The sequence below is a fragment of the Caretta caretta genome, chromosome 7 (genome assembly GCF_965140235.1).
Source record: "Caretta caretta isolate rCarCar2 chromosome 7, rCarCar1.hap1, whole genome shotgun sequence".
Lineage (NCBI taxonomy): Eukaryota > Metazoa > Chordata > Testudines > Cheloniidae > Caretta > Caretta caretta.
In genome coordinates, this window is record NC_134212.1 from 43,547,164 (window position 1) to 43,563,665 (window position 16,502).

General features: G+C 43.9%; 1 protein-coding gene across 1 annotated transcript in view; it reads left to right on the forward strand.

Moving 5' to 3' along the window:
* The window catches only part of LOC125639801 (inter-alpha-trypsin inhibitor heavy chain H4-like), a 50,379-nt gene extending 34,741 nt beyond the window's left edge, over positions 1-15,638 (forward strand). The window contains exons 19-23 of the mRNA XM_075130753.1: positions 1,133-1,246; positions 1,890-2,064; positions 3,896-4,050; positions 13,340-13,442; positions 14,936-15,638. Of these exons, the coding sequence (XP_074986854.1) occupies positions 1,133-1,246; positions 1,890-2,064; positions 3,896-4,050; positions 13,340-13,442; positions 14,936-15,011 (623 nt within the window). The 3' untranslated portion in view covers positions 15,012-15,638. The remainder of the gene's footprint in view (positions 1-1,132; positions 1,247-1,889; positions 2,065-3,895; positions 4,051-13,339; positions 13,443-14,935) is intronic.
* The last annotated feature ends 864 nt before the right edge of the window (positions 15,639-16,502 follow it).

The following is a 16,502-nucleotide window of genomic DNA, read 5'->3' on the forward strand; positions in this document are numbered from 1 at the left end:
TACCTGCTTCAATGAGGGGGGCAGGGAGCAGCTGGGACCCACACATGTGCACATCCTAGGGTGACCAGACAGCAAGTGTGAAAAATCAGGACAGGGGGTGGGGGGTAATAGGAGCCTATATAAGAAAAAGACCCCAAAATTGGGACTGTCCCTATAAAATCGGGACATCTGGTCACCCTAGCGCACCCCCAGGGAGTGGCGGGGACCCACACATGTGAAATGGAGCTCATTTCTAGTTCAGGCCCATCTTTTTAAAAAAGAACTTTAGGTAGGGTTAACATACATCCATATTTTCCCGGACAGGTCAGGCTTTTTGGTTCTTAAATCACTGTCTGGGAGGAATGTTTAAATTTTAAAAATTCCTCCCGGGAAAATACGGACGTATGGTAACCCTATTGGTACAAAAAATACACACTGTGGCACATCCCTTAAATCAGAACTTTTTATCAGGAACTGGTTGTTAAGATTTTGGCAGCTCATCACTGCCTGTACTCCCTCTTGCACCCCTGCCACAGGCTCATCCGAGAGCCCCCTTCCACAATCCAAACCCCTCGGCCCCATATCCCAGCCCAGAGCCCACACCCCCTCCCACACCCCAACTCCTGCCCCAGCTTGGTGAAAGTGAGTGAGGGTTGGGGAGAGCGAGTGACAGAGGGAGGGGGGATGAAATGAGTGGGGGCAGGGCTTTGGAGAAGGGGCAGGGCGTGGCCTCAGGGAAGGAGTGGGCCAGGGGTGGGGCAAGGTGTTTGGGTTTGTGCAGTTAGACACTTTGCAACCCTATGTAGCCAACTTATACATTTAGTTGCATATTGATTTTTACAATAAAGTGTTTGTAATTCTTTGGACTTTGCCTAAAGTTTAATTATGCACATATGTAGTAAATGAAAAATACAAAATAAATATTCTACCCCTCTACAATACCAGCTCCTCAGTACGATAGAAAACTACTCATTTACACAACCCATTATTTTCTCACTCCTAACTAGAATTCCATTGCCCACATTCTAGAAGGGCATTCTTTGTACAACCAATTGACTCAATACTACTAACACTTGCAATATCAGCACCATTAGGATTTTTTTTTATTAACATTAAGAGCTCTCTCTCTCTCTCTCTCTCTCCGTGTTTTTAGTCAACGAATATCCACATTTCCTCTTGCAACTGCCCAGACAAAATGATGTCATTTGTTTAAATACTGATGGACAGCCGCAAACTTCCATAAACCTAATATCAGATCCTGACAAAGGTGAGATTACCAAATCTTACATATAATATAAACAGGTAACTATTGCTGGTCAGGCATTTATGAACAAAACATTTTCACCAGAAGGGTAGGTTTGATTAGTGTCTTTGGAGGCTCCTCTTCCGGCCAACCCGCTGAGGCTTCTGATTATGAATACAAATTCTGGGACTTCGGCATGTCCCTAATCTTTACTATACACCAGCATATCTTAACAGATTCAGGATCTAATGTTTCTAGTGCAGACATGCACACACATTAACAATCCATCAGTCGAATGAATGTGGGCTTGTGCTCACTTGGGCTATGGCTCCCTCAAGCCACCAGTGACCAGACAGCCTGTTGCTGCTAAGGTCAAGAGTAATCTGTGCAAGACATTGAGCACCCAGGTCAGGGGGCATATATGCTGGCCATTACCATTGGCCCCAAATGACTTTTCCACGACTATGGCCATAGAGGGCTTCTGGAGAGTAAATTCTGCAAATGTAGATAGGAAATTGGAGCAGGATGCAGCTCAGGAGCTGAATTTTGGCCCCTTAAATACAACACACAAAAGAGCTGTAACAATAGCTTTTTTGTTTTGTTTTGGTTTTTTTACTTATTATTAATATTGTGTCCCTTGACTAGTCTACATTAACGGCACTTTCAGGAATCTCTGTGACTGGTAAGCTTGGGAGAAATAGAAATCACTTTGTGCTGTTTGAAATTACCTACCTGGATCCTCATGTGCAACTCCATGTATCAAAGGAAGGCATTATGCTGAGCTATGGTGGTCATACCACCAAACTCCCATGGGCAAAGTCTGCCTCTTCTACAATACAAAGGTAAGAAATGTCATCATGTGTTTTCCTTTATTTGAGAGAGTGAGTCTGATTTTCACCTAACTCATTTGTACATTCACGATTTTCTGGAATCCAATAACCTCAGACCCAAGTTATGTATCTTAGATATCTACCTGACTGTGTCCAGATATCTGGTAGTTAGGCAATTAACTAAACTAACTGAGGCCTGAAATTATTTGTACCTACACATTGCAGGTGAGAAAGGGAGAGATTGGGTTTTTAAAACCCAGCCTCATGTCAATAGAATGAAACATTTTAATAGGGTAATAAATAGTTTCTGCCTGCTCCTACTTAGGAGTCAAAACATTCATTTTCCCAGAAAGAGACTTTGATCCAACAACGTTTTATTTGAAAAGCCTTTGTTCCTAATTTGCTGAAAGATTGCTGTCAATTTTATTTTTTCATCTAATGGATTTTGGTGCAGCAAAGTCAACCAGTTGCTTTCACTCTGTGTTTATTGTATTATTACAGTCTTATTGGTTGATACCAAATCTACTGTGTGCTTCACCCAATCAGAGATCACATATAAAAGTACAGTTATTAAAGTCTATTGCATTTTCATAAATAAGTTGTTTTCAAAAAAGCTGAGATTTTCTTATTCTTAAAATTTAACAGTAACTAATGTTTGGGCCTCTGACAGTATGAGTGAATGGCGCAGATAGTTTTGTATAAGTATCTGTAATTTTATTACATTTCTGCTGTTTGAGAAGTGTGTTTTAAATTTTATTATTGGATTGGCTAACTGATTTAGTTAGAATACCTTACCAACACACAAAAGATATGAATTCAAAAGGAGACTCTAGATATCCAATTCTCTTGGTTCCTTTGGTTAACTAATATACACTTCAAAGACCAGTTGTGGACAAGAACAAAAGTTGCAAAGTGAGCTGCTCAAAATTTCCTTGTAGTCTAGACAAGGCCAGCAAGTGTGCTGGATTTATGTCACACACAGAGGATGGACCCTTTAATGAAGTGCTTGGTTTCTCAATATTTAGACCATGATCTGAATTTTTATAACCCTTAGAGGTATTGGGATTTAGGAGTTTCGTTTGGATCATTATAGCAAGGGGCCAGCTATAAGTGAAAATCTGGATTTAAATCCGCTCAACTTTGTGTGTCTTCAGATTATGGCTGTTTGATTCAGGCTCACCTCTCTTAAGATCTGATATAAGCTTCTTGAGTTCATGTGGCTTTTTAAAAAGAAAATAATAATAATGATGGACATCTATATTTTCCAAATCCATGTAGGGTAAGAATCAGAAGTAATAAACTACAACAAGAAAATCAGGTCCTGAATATCGTATGGGAGACTATTCTTGTAAAATACCCAAGAGAGTTTTGACAAGTATCTGAACCTCTAAATTTTCATCCATCATTAGTGCTAATTACAATATTTTGTATGTTGTACTTTTTTCCATTATTAAAATCATGAAAAGGCACATTCTTTTCCCTCTTCTCCAAGCAGTATTTTGCCCTAGGCAAAAAGGCATTTTCACTAGCAAAAAATCCTGCTAATTTAAAATTTTTTCTGTAAACTATATTAGCTGATGTGTATTTTAGGGCATGTGGGGGAGGAGGCAAATTACTGTACATTTTGCTGTATAGAAATTGTGACCTCAGTTCAAGTTTAGTGCATAAAGAAACCTGATTACAAAGGGCAGCAGCATATATACAATAAATCAGGTCCTGGTCCATGACTAGGCCTCCTAGGCACAACAGCAAAGCAAATAATAATACCACCACCAAATACTCAAGTGCTATAGCACAATCTTAACATTTTTCTGAGGAAAAACAGGATTGCTTTTTTTCCTAGGCTGAAGATTGCAGTTGAAAAGGAAAGAAGCCTTACAATGTCAGCATCTGACAACGTCACAATAAAAATTGCTTTTGTAAAGTCTCCAAATCGTTTCCTTGGATTATATTTCATGGACACTGACCATTTTTCTGACAAAGCCAGCGGACTTCTTGGTATGTATCATCCAAGTAGTGTAGTATGGCCTAGGAAAGGAAGGATGGTGTTGCAGTTAAATTACTGAAATGGAACTCAGGAGATCTGAGTTCTGTTGCCAATTCAGCCACAGATCTGGTCAAGTCATTACATTTCTCTGGGCTAAATTCTGCTGTTCTTACTGATGTTGATCTGTACTTTATTCCAGGAATAATTTTATTGATTTCCCACAGAAAATATTTAGACTTTTGTGCTATAGTCCCCGACTAGTAAAATGGGGATAATAATACATCTCTATGTCACAGTGATCTAGAGGAGGTGCTCAGTTAGAATCATAGAATCATAGAATATCAGGGTTGGAAGGGACCTCAGGAGGTCATCTAGTCCAACCCCCTGCTCAAAGCAGGACCAATCCCCAATTAAATCATCCCAGCCAGGGCTTTGTCAAGCCTGACCTTAAAAACTTCTAAGGAAGGAGATTCCACCACCTCCCTAGGTAACGCATTCCAGTGTTTCACCACCCTCCTAGTGAAAAAGTTTTTCCTAATATCCAACCTAAATCTCCCCACTGCAACTTGAGACCATTACTCCTTGTTCTGTCATCTGGTACCACTGAGAACAGTCTAGATCCATCCTCTTTGGAACCCCCTTTCAGGTAGTTGAAAGCAGCTATCAAATCCACCCTCATTCTTCTCTTCCGTAGACTAAACAATCCCAGTTCCCTCAGCCTCTCCTCATAAGTCATGTGTTCCAGTCCCCTAATCATTTTTGTTGCCCTCCGCTGGACTCTTTCCAATTTTTTCCACATCCTTCTTGTAGTGTGGGGCCCAAAACTGGACACAGTACTCCAGATGAGGCCTCACCAGTGTCGAATAGAGGGAAACGATCACGTCCCTCGATCTGCTGGCAGTGCCCCTACTTATACATCCCAAAATGCCATTGGCCTTCTTGGCAACAAGGGCACACTGTTGACTTATATCCAGCTTCTCGTCCACTGTAACCCCTAGGTCCTTTTCTGCAGCGTGATGAGCACCACAGAAAAACCTATAAATAGCCTACAAATAATAATAATGGCATGTACAAATAATTCAGCAGTGCTGAAATGTGAAATCCTACTGCATCAGAATGGTGTTCTTCTTTACCAGGTGTTAATGTTTCTCATTGCTGAGCACAAATGCAAAATACTTTAGCTCTTAGCATTAGAAAATCTGACACTTTGCACCGGAGTTACTACACAGTCTAATACTATATTTTTAATTGGTGGTTTAAGTACAGGTGGAGCCAAGAGACATCACAAGTGATCTGCCATCTCTAAATAGTTTATATAGTGCTCCAGCCTTCTTTCAGTGCTTGGGTAGCACCCATAAGGGGTTATTAGAGTCCTTGTGCCCAGATGTCTGGTGTTCAAAAATGTATATTTATCTGGTAGATATTCAGATGGTGAAAAGCAAACTTTTCCACAGGCAAGTGGAAAATGTATTTATACTTTTACATGTACTTACACATTTTCTGATTAATTATCAATTCCATCCAGAAATTTGTCTATCAGTTAGATATGTCTGAGTCCTTAACTTTGATTTCCTTGAGCAAACTCTTGAGCTCCTTACTCAGATCTTACTAGGTTTGTGCTTTGGCAAGTCTCATTAAAATCAATGAATAATTAACATGAGTTAGCTGAAGTCAAGGGGAGTTTACCTGAGGAAGGAGCTCTAGATTTGGTCCAGTAATCTAATTTAATCACCCAATATCATACTTATGTAACAAAGCAATCCAGACTCAGCTCCATGATGTTCTGGAGCCTTCTGGAACAGTGTTGTCCTCAGACCACGCTATAGTGCTATATTTCCTTTAAGAAATGGTACATTCAGGGATGGGCTTACATAACACTTTTGTGGCCAACTTCAGAAAAGCCAGACTTTCTGAACAGCAAAAGCCTATCTCCTGAATCTACAGTGAGAAAAGTACAGCAAGTACTTTTGATATAAAATAACGAATAAATTGCATCTCCGGGCTCTTGATTATAAAAGTCACAAAATGAAATTAGGAGTACATCATGTGTTTTCCCCTTCTCCACCACAGAAAACATGCAAACATCTCAGCCTGGTGTAATTCAAAAGGAGGAAAAAAAACCCTTTCCTTAAAATATATTGTCCAAAAATCTTTTTCAGACAGGAAGATGTGGTATATCCCAAAGCTAGAGACGAATAAATGTATAAAGAGGAGTCAATGGGATACAGTGTGAGCGTAAGGGTTTATGTGTGAATCTGTTTGCAGCATTTCGTCCTGGGATCATAGGAATCCTAGATAAGTATGTAGGATCAAAGAGAATGACTTCTGAAACAAGGGAGCTGCCTTAGCCCTGGTCTACACTAGGACTTTAGGTCGAATTTAGCAGCGTTAAATCGATGTAAACCTGCACCCGTCCACACAATGAAGCCCTTTATTTCGACTTAAAGGGCTCTTAAAATCGATTTCCTTACTCCACCCCTGACAAGTGGATTAGCGCTTAAATCGACGTTGCCGGCTCGAATTTGGGGTTCTGTGGACACAATTCAATGGTATTGGCCTCCGGGAGCTATCCCAGAGTGCTCCATTCTGACCGCTCTGGACAGCACTCTCAACTCAGATGCACTGGCCAGGTAGACAGGAAAAGAACCGCGAACTTTTGAATCTCATTTCCTGTTTGGCCAGCGTGGCAAGCTGCAGGTGACCATGCAGAGCTCATCAGCACAGGTGACCATGATGGAGTCCCAGAATCGCAAAAGAGCTCCAGCATGGACCGAACGGGAGGTACGGGATCTGATCGCTGTTTGGGGAGAGGAATCCGTGCTATCAGAACTCCATTCCAGTTTTCGAAATGCCAAAACCTTTGTGAAAATCTCCCAGGGCATGAAGGACAGAGGCCATAACAGGGACCCGAAGCAGTGCCGCGTGAAACTGAAGGAGCTGAGGCAAGCCTACCAGAAAACCAGAGAGGCGAACAGCCGCTCTGGGTCAGAGCCCCAAACATGCCGCTTTTATGATGAGCTGCATGCCATTTTAGGGGGTTCAGCCACCACTACCCCAGCCGTGTTGTTTGACTCCTTCAATGGAGATGGAGGCAATACGGAAGCAGGTTTTGGGGACGAAGAAGATGATGATGAGGAGGAGGTTGTAGATAGCTCACAGCAAGCAAGCGGAGAAACCGGTTTTCCCGACAGCCAGGAACTGTTTCTCACCCTAGACCTGGAGCCAGTACCCCCCGAACCCACCCAAGGCTGCCTCCTGGACCCAGCACGTGGAGAAGGGACCTCTGGTGAGTGTACCTTTTAAAATACTATACATGGTTTAAAAGCAAGCATGTGAAAGGATTACTTTGCCCTGGCATTTGCGGTTCTCCTAGATGTAGTCCTAAAGCCTTTGCAAAAGGTTTCTGGGGAGGGCAGCCTTATTGCGTCCTTCATGGTAGGACACTTTACCACTCCAGGCCAGTAACACATACTCGGGAATCACTGTAGAACAAAGCATTGCAGTGTATGTTTGCTGGCATTCAAACAACATCCGTTCTTTATCTCTCTGTGTTATCCTCAGGAGAGTGAGATATAATTCATGGTCACCTGGTTGAAATAGAGTGCTTTTCTTCAGGGGACACTCAGAGGAGCCCATTCCTGCTGGGCTGTTTGCCTGTGGCTAAACTGAAATGTTCCCCGCTGTTAGCCACAGGGAGGGGGGAAGGTTGAGGGGGTAGCCACGCGGTGGGAGGAGGCAAAATGCGACCTTGTAACGAAAGCACATGTGCTATGTATGTAATGTTAACAGCAAGGTTTACCCTGAAAGAGTGTAGCCACTGTTTTATAAAATGTGTCTTTTTAAATACCGCTGTCCCTTTTTTTTTCTCCACCAGCTGCATGTGTTTCAATGATCACAGGATCTTCTCCTTCCCAGAGGCTAGTGAAGCTTAGAAAGAAAAAAAAACGCACTCGCGATGAAATGTTCTCCGAGCTCATGCTGTCCTCCCACACTGACAGAGCACAGACGAATGCGTGGAGGCAAATAATGTCAGAGTGCAGGAAAGCACAAAATGACCGGGAGGAGAGGTGACGGGCTGAAGAGAGTAAGTGGCGGGCTGAAGACAGGGCTGAAGCTCAAATGTGGCGGCAGCGTGATGAGAGGAGGCAGGATTCAATGCTGAGGCTGCTGCAGGACCAAACCAGTATGCTCCAGTGTATGGTTGAGCTGCAGCAAAGGCAGCTTGAGCACAGACTGCCACTGCAGCCCCTCTGTAACCAACCGCCCTCCTCCCCAAGTTCCATAGCCTCCACACCCAGACGCCCAAGAACGCGGTGGGGGGGCCTCCGGCCAACCAGCCACTCCACCACAGAGGATTGCCCCAAAAAAAGAAGGCTGTCATTCAATAAATTTTAAAGTTGTAAACTTTTAAAGTGCTGTGCTTAAAGTGCTGTGTGGCATTTTCCTTCCCTCCTCCACCACCCCTCCTGGGCTACCTTGGTAGTCATCCCCCATTTGTGTGATGAATGAATAAAGAATGCATGAATGTGAAGCAACAATGACTTTATTGCCTCTGCAAGCGGTGATTGAAGGGAGGAGGGGCGGGTGGTTAGCTTACAGGGAAGTAGAGTGAACCAAGGGGCGGGGGGTTTCATCAAGGAGAAACAAACAGAACTTTCACACCGTAGCCTGGCCAGTCATGAAACTGGTTTTCAAAGCTTCTCTGATGCGTACCGCGCCCTCCTGTGCTCTTCTAACCGCCCTGGTGTCTGGCTGCGCGTAACCAGAAGCCAGGCGATTTGCCTCAACCTCCCACCCCGCCATAAACGTCTCCCCCTTACTCTCACAGATATTGTGGAGCACACAGCAAGCAGTAATAACAGTGGGAATATTGGTTTCGCAGAGGTCTAAGCGAGTCAGTAAACTGCGCCAGCGCGCCTTTTTCTACCACCATTCTGCACTTGCTCAGTCTGTAGTTGAACAGCTCCTGACTACTGTCCAGGCTGCCTGTGTACGGCTTCATGAGCCATGGCATTAAGGGGTAGGCTGGGTCCCCAAGGATACATATAGGCATTTCAACATCCCCAACAGTTATTTTCTGGTCTGGGAATAAAGTCCCTTCCTGAAGCTTTTGAAACAGACCAGAGTTCCTGAAGATGCGAGCATCATGCACCTTTCCCGGCCATCCCACGTTGATGTTGGTGAAACGTCCCTTGTGATCCACCAGAGCTTGCAGCACTATCGAAAAGTACCCCTTGCGGTTTATGTACTCCCCGGCTTGGTGCTCCGGTGCCAAGATAGGGATATGGGTTCCGTCTATAGCCCCACCACAGTTAGGGAATCCCATTGCAGCAAAGCCATCCACTATGACCTGCACATTTCCCAGGGTCACTACCCTTGATATCAGCAGATCTTTGATTGCGTGGGCTACTTGCATCACAGCAGCCCCCACAGTAGATTTGCCCACTCCAAATTGATTCCCAACTGACCGGTAGCTGTCTGGCGTTGCAGGCTTCCACAGGGCTATCGCCACTCGCTTCTCAACTGTGAGGGCTGCTCTCATCTTGGTATTCATGCGCCTCAGGGCAGGGGAAAGCAAGTCACAAAGTTCCATGAAAGTGCCCTTACGCATGCGAAAGTTTCGCAGCCACTGGGAATCGTCCCAGACCTGCAACACTATGCGGTCCCACCAGTCTGTGCTTGTTTCCTGAGCCCAGAATCGGCATTCCACAGCATGAACCTGCCCCATTAGCACCATGATGCATGCATTGGCAGGGCCCATGCTTTCAGAGAAATCTGTGTCCATGTCCTGATCACTCACGTGACCGCGCTGACGTCGCCTCCTCGCCCGGTATCGCTTTGCCAGGTTCTGGTGCTGCATATACTGCTGGATAATGCGTGTGGTGTTTAATGTGCTCCTAATTGCCAAAGTGAGCTGAGCAGCCTCCATGCTTGCCTTGGTATGGCGTCCGCACAGAAAAAAGGCGCGGAACGATTGTCTGCCATTGCTCTGACGGAGGGAGGGGCGACTGACGACACAGCTTACAGGGTTGGCTTCAGGGAGCTAAAATCAACAAAGGGGGTGTCTTTACATCAAGGTGTATTTCAGGCAGGACTTCACGGAGGGTTCCAATAAGAAATGGTGCACCTAAGTTATCGTTCTTATTGGAACAAGGAGGTTAGCCTGGCCTCTGATTGATACATGGCTAGATTTACCTCGCTGCACCTTCTCTGTGAGTGACTGCAGTGTGACCTAGAGGAATGAGTCCCCTAGACAGGGGAGGAGGCAAATGAGTACAAAACAAATCTGGTCTATTTCTTGTTTTGACCCACTCCATCTATCTTTTACATCTTTGGCTGGCAGCAGACGGTGCAGAAGGACTGCATGCCATCCACATCTCATGGCTGCTCGGCAGAAGATGGTACAGTACGACTGCTAGCCATCCTCATCTCTTGCCTGCCTGGCAGAAGATGGTACAATACGACTACTAGCAATCCTCATCTCTTGCCTGCCTGGCAGAAGATGGTACAGTACGACTGCTAGCAGTCCGTATCGCCTGCCCGCTCACCATAAGATGGTTCAATAGGACTGACTGCAGGACTAAAGAGAATGACCTGGTGAAGTCACTCCAAATTTAGTCCCTGCGCCCATGTCTGCCCAGGCGCTCCCAGCCGACGTGGCCAGGAGCACCTCGGACACGACGAGGACGACTACCAATCGTATTGCACTGTCTGCTGCCAGAAGGCAATGGGTTGCTGCTACTGTGCAGCAAAGCCGTACCGCGTCTGCCAGCACCCAGGAGACATAGGGTGACGGTTACCTGAGCGGGCTCCATGCTTGCCGTGGTATGGCGTCTGCACAGGTAACTCAGGAAAAAAGACGCGAAATGATTGTCTGCCCTTGCTTTCACGGAGGGAGGGAGGGAACGGGGGCCTGACGATACGTACCCAGAACCACCCGCGACAATGTTTTAGCCCCATCAGAGTGCTCCATTGTGACTGCTCTGGACAGCACTCTCAGATGCCCGATTGTTTGCCGTTGCTCTGACGCCGGGAGGGGCGACTGAGGACACGGCTTACAGGGTTGGCTTCAGGGAGCTAAAATCAACAAAGGGGGTGGCTTTACATCTAGGAGTATTTCAGGCAGGACTTCACGGAGGGTTCCAATAAGAAATGGTGCACCTAAGTTATCGTTCTTATTGGAACAAGAAGGTTAGCCTGGCCTCTGATTGATACATGGCTAGATTTACCTCGCTGCACCTTCTCTGTGAGTGACTGCAGTGTGACCTAAAAGAATGAGTCCCCTAGACAGGGGATGGGGGGAAGCAAATGAGTACAAAACAAATCTGGTCTATTTCTTGTTTTGATCCACTCCATCTATCTTTTACATCTTTGTCTGGCAGCAGACGGTGCAGAAGGACTGCATGCCATCCACATCTCATGGCTGCTCGGCAGAAGATAGTACAGTACGACTGCTAGCAGTCCGTATCGCCTGCCCGCTCACCATAAGATGGTTCAATAGGACTGACTGCAGGACTAAAGAGAATGACCTGGTCAAGTCACTCCAGATTTAGTCCCTGCGCCCATGTCTGCCCAGGCGCTCCCAGCCGACGTGACCAGGAGCACCTCGGACATGACGATGACGGCTACCAGTCGTACTGTACCGTCTGCTGCCACAAGGCAAGGGGTTGCTGCTACTGTGTAGCAATGCCGTACCGCGTCTGCCAGCACCCAGGAGACATAGGGTGACGGTTACCTGAGCGGGCTCCATGCTTGCCGTGGTATGGCGTCTGCACAGGTAACTCAGGAAAAAAGACGCGAAATGATTGTCTGCCCTTGCTTTCACGGAGGGAGGGAGGGAACGGGGGGCCTGACGATATGTACCCAGAACCACCCGCGACAATGTTTTAGCCCCATCAGAGTGCTCCATTGTGACTGCTCTGGACAGCACTCTCAGATGCCCGATTGTTTGCCGTTGCTCTGACGCCGGGAGGGGCGACTGAGGACACGGCTTACAGGGTTGGCTTCAGGGAGCTAAAATCAACAAAGGGGGTGGCTTTACATCTAGGAGTATTTCAGGCAGGACTTCACGGAGGGTTCCAATAAGAAATGGTGCACCTAAGTTATCGTTCTTATTGGAACAAGAAGGTTAGCCTGGCCTCTGATTGATACATGGCTAGATTTACCTCGCTGCACCTTCTCTGTGAGTGACTGCAGTGTGACCTAAAAGAATGAGTCCCCTAGACAGGGGATGGGGGGAAGCAAATGAGTACAAAACAAATCTGGTCTATTTCTTGTTTTGATCCACTCCATCTATCTTTTACATCTTTGTCTGGCAGCAGACGGTGCAGAAGGACTGCATGCCATCCACATCTCATGGCTGCTCGGCAGAAGATAGTACAGTACGACTGCTAGCAGTCCGTATCGCCTGCCCGCTCACCATAAGATGGTTCAATAGGACTGACTGCAGGACTAAAGAGAATGACCTGGTCAAGTCACTCCAGATTTAGTCCCTGCGCCCATGTCTGCCCAGGCGCTCCCAGCCGACGTGACCAGGAGCACCTCGGACATGACGATGACGGCTACCAGTCGTACTGTACCGTCTGCTGCCACAAGGCAAGGGGTTGCTGCTACTGTGTAGCAATGCCGTACCGCGTCTGCCAGCACCCAGGAGACATAGGGTGACGGTTACCTGAGCGGGCTCCATGCTTGCCGTGGTATGGCGTCTGCACAGGTAACTAAGGAAAAAAGGCGCGAAATGATTGTCTGCCCTTGCTTTCACGGAGGGAGGGAGGGAACGGGGGGCCTGACGATATGTACCCAGAACCACCCGCGACAATGTTTTAGCCCCATCAGGCATTGGGATCTCAACCCAGAATTCCAATGGGCAGCGGAGACTGCGGGAACTGTGGGATAGCTACCCACAGTGCAACGCTCCGGAAATCGACTCTAGCCTCGGTACTGTGGAAGCGCTCCGCCGAGTTAATGCACTTAATGCACTTAGAGCATTTTCTGTGGGGACACACACACTCGAAAATATAAAACCGATTTCTAAAAAACCGACTTCTATAAATTCGACCTTATTCCGTAGTGTAGACATACCCTTAGACTTTTCAGAAAACTTCCATCATATGCCTTTTATTGTTTGTTTGTAGGACTACTACAACTTGAATTACATGGAGCAGCTCGTATTTTCTCAGGCAGACAACTACTTACCCTGGAACCATACCAGTTGTTCTGATTACATGAACTAAAATATATATTTTTAAAAGTTTTCTGATAAATGTGATTTTGAAATATTTTTGTTTCTGTGTTTCTAAGGTCAGTTTTACTTTGATACACGTCTGGAAAGTAATCCTGGAGCAAGTCAGAGAGAGGATGAAAGAGTCCTCAGTGTTCATGGACAAAAGCATAGAGTTACCAGGTAAAATGGACCAGTGGTGTGTGGGAGGGGGAGAAGTATATGCTTTATTTATGCAATTTACTTAGTTTTAATGTTCTATATTCAATAAGAGACACCTCAAAGATTTAGTGGGTTAAAACTATGTATCAGTGGCAAACATGCTGGAGATTAGAACAAATTCAACAATTTAAAAAGTGTTTGGTTGCAGTAATAGTTGTCTTAAACAATGTCAACTGAATTGTAGAGTAAGTCGTCCAACGGTTTGCGACAGCTTGAATTTGTTGATCTCGCAAGCCTCATTAGTTTTCCTAGTTTGGGAGACATTTCAACTTGTTGGATATTGGTTATTTGTAGATGTGTAATGAATGGGCATATGGCTCAGAGCATTAAATAGGTGCATTTTTTATTATTTTTGGTAGTGAAAAAATGCATTTTAAAAACCCCCTACATTTCTCCTCCCATCCTCATTTCATCACTGGCATTCTACTTGCTTCAGGAATCCAGTTCAAAATTGGTCTGCTTATTTTATACAAACTTTCAAGCATTTTGAGATACCATTTTTATGAAAGATGCTATCCAAAATAAGGTCTCAGTACTATCATCAGGTTGGTGTGGGTGAACCTCTTGTACCTGTACACAGCCCCAGTGACTGCAAAGGCAGCCTCTGCAGGCATAAGGGTCAGTCTACCCTCTCAGGGTTCCCTCCCACTCTGAAATCTAGGGTACAGATATGGGGACCCGCATGAAAGCCCCCTAAGTTTATTTCTACCAGCTTAGGTTAAAAACTTCCCCAAGGCACAAAACCTTTGTCCTTGGACGGTACGCTGCCAGCACCAAGTGATTTAGACAAAGAATCAGGGAAAGGACCACTTGGAATTCCTATTCCCCCAAAATATCCCCCCAAGCCTACACCCCCTTCCTGGGAAGGCTTGAGAATAATATACCAACCAAACAGGTAAACCAGATTCTTACAAAACAGAACTTTATTATAAAGAAGAAAAAAAAGTAAAAGAAGCACCTCTGTAAAACCAGGATGGAAGGTAACTTTACAGGGTAATCAGATTCAAAACAAGGAGGATTCCCCACTAGGCAAAACTTTAAAGTTACAGAAAACAGGGATAAACCTCCCTCTTAGCACAGGGAAAATTCACAAGTTGAAAACAAAAGGTAATCTAACGCGCCTTGCCTTATTTACTTACTCTTTTTGCAATATTGAGACTCACTCTAGGATGGTTTATAGGAGAAGGAGTTTTCTAACCTGGTACTTCTCTGCTTCCCAAGCAAACACACAAACAAAGCCTCCCCCCACCCCAGATTTGAAAGTATCTTCTTTCCCCATTGGTCCTTTTGGTCAGGTGCCAACCAGGTTATTTGAGCTTCTTAACCCCTTACAGGTAATTAGGAATTCTAGGCTACCCTTAGCTGTATGGTTATGACACACCCAGATTTGATTGGAGTATGGTGGCCTAAAGTTTGAATGTTTTCTTCATGAGTTGTTTTTCTTTTTGTTTCAGACAATACAAGAAAGATTACAGGCTAGAGTCAGCCACTGGTACTATTTCCTGCTGGTCATTACGTATAAATCCCTAAAGAAAAACACTTGGGGAAAGGAAACAGTAAAATGATGATGTTTCAGACACTTCTAACTTAATTTCACCTATACATAATAATCTTATGATTTTCTTTCAGCTTTGCTTGCTAATATATATATACATATGTCAAAAATAATTTTACCTCTGAAATATTGTTATTATACTTAATAATTGGGAACTTGGAGTTTGCTTTTTATGTAATTTTTAAAGGGCTTATAGTATATTTGGTTATAAGATATATTGAAAATGTACATAAATGAAACTGGAGGTGAACTTCAAGTAAAGAATAAAACAGTGCGACACTGGACAAGAGAAGACATGCTCTATGATGAACAGTTTCATATTTGGGAGTAATGATGAACAGTTACACTAGCAAATCAAATGTGTTTGAAAACAAGGGTTCAGTAACACTGAAAAGGGATGATAGTGCTGTACTAGAGTTGCAATACAAGGAATACACTAATAATAGTTTTCTAAAATGTACGTTCATGCTTTTATTATAATTCATACTGTTGTCTCATTGCTAAGTGCTTCCTGGCATATGAACTAAGTATAGGGGTAGTATTTCCTTTAGCAGTTCTCTCATACTGATTGAATTGTGGAAGAAATACAAAGCTTTGCTGAATTTCCTCTGTTTGTAAGTTAGTTTTTTAAACATAATGTTCAAAAATTGTGATATTTGCAACAATAACATGAATGATGACAGGTTATCTCTTACGAATCTATAGTAGAGGCTGGATTAATAATTAAGGTTGTAAATTGTTTTATTTAGCCACATTTTAAACCTAATTTCAAATTCCTCCACCCTTCTAACTTTCAGAAACAAAAAAGCATCATTTTTCTGGCTTGCAATCTAGCATGGATATTTGCTGGCAAAGTTTGATATGATGTTTCACAACTACAGGAAAATGTTTCACAACTATTGGACATGTTAAAATAAGGCATAATTTGTAAGGGTAAAATTTTCAAAAGTGTCTAGTTACTTGAGTCTAAGGCCTATTTCCATTAGGACTAAATACCTAAGTTGCTTTTGAAAATGAGACATAGGCTCCTTAAGTCACTTAGAAACTTTTGAATATTTTACCCTCGATCTTCTAACTATTTTTGCAGAGATATTTCAAAGTCATCATGTCTTTAGAATTTCAATCTGTACAGACCCTTGAACCCAAAAATACTTCGTCATGAGCCAGCATTTTTCTTAAAGTTTGTGGGAGGCAATCTTTCCATCACGTACAAAATATAGTCAATCTATAGCTAGATTTCACACATCATTATTTTAAAATCATTTATAAAAAGAGAGAGACAATTTCTGGACAAAAACATTGATACAAATAATTTTGTAAACAGATATAATTTTAGGTGCAATTTTTTAAGAAGCGTACACACACAGTGATTGAGTTCCATTACCTGAATTGCTTGTGCAATCATGATAATATGCACAAAATTGACCATTACATATCCAACAGCATGCAGTTTGTCAGAACAGACC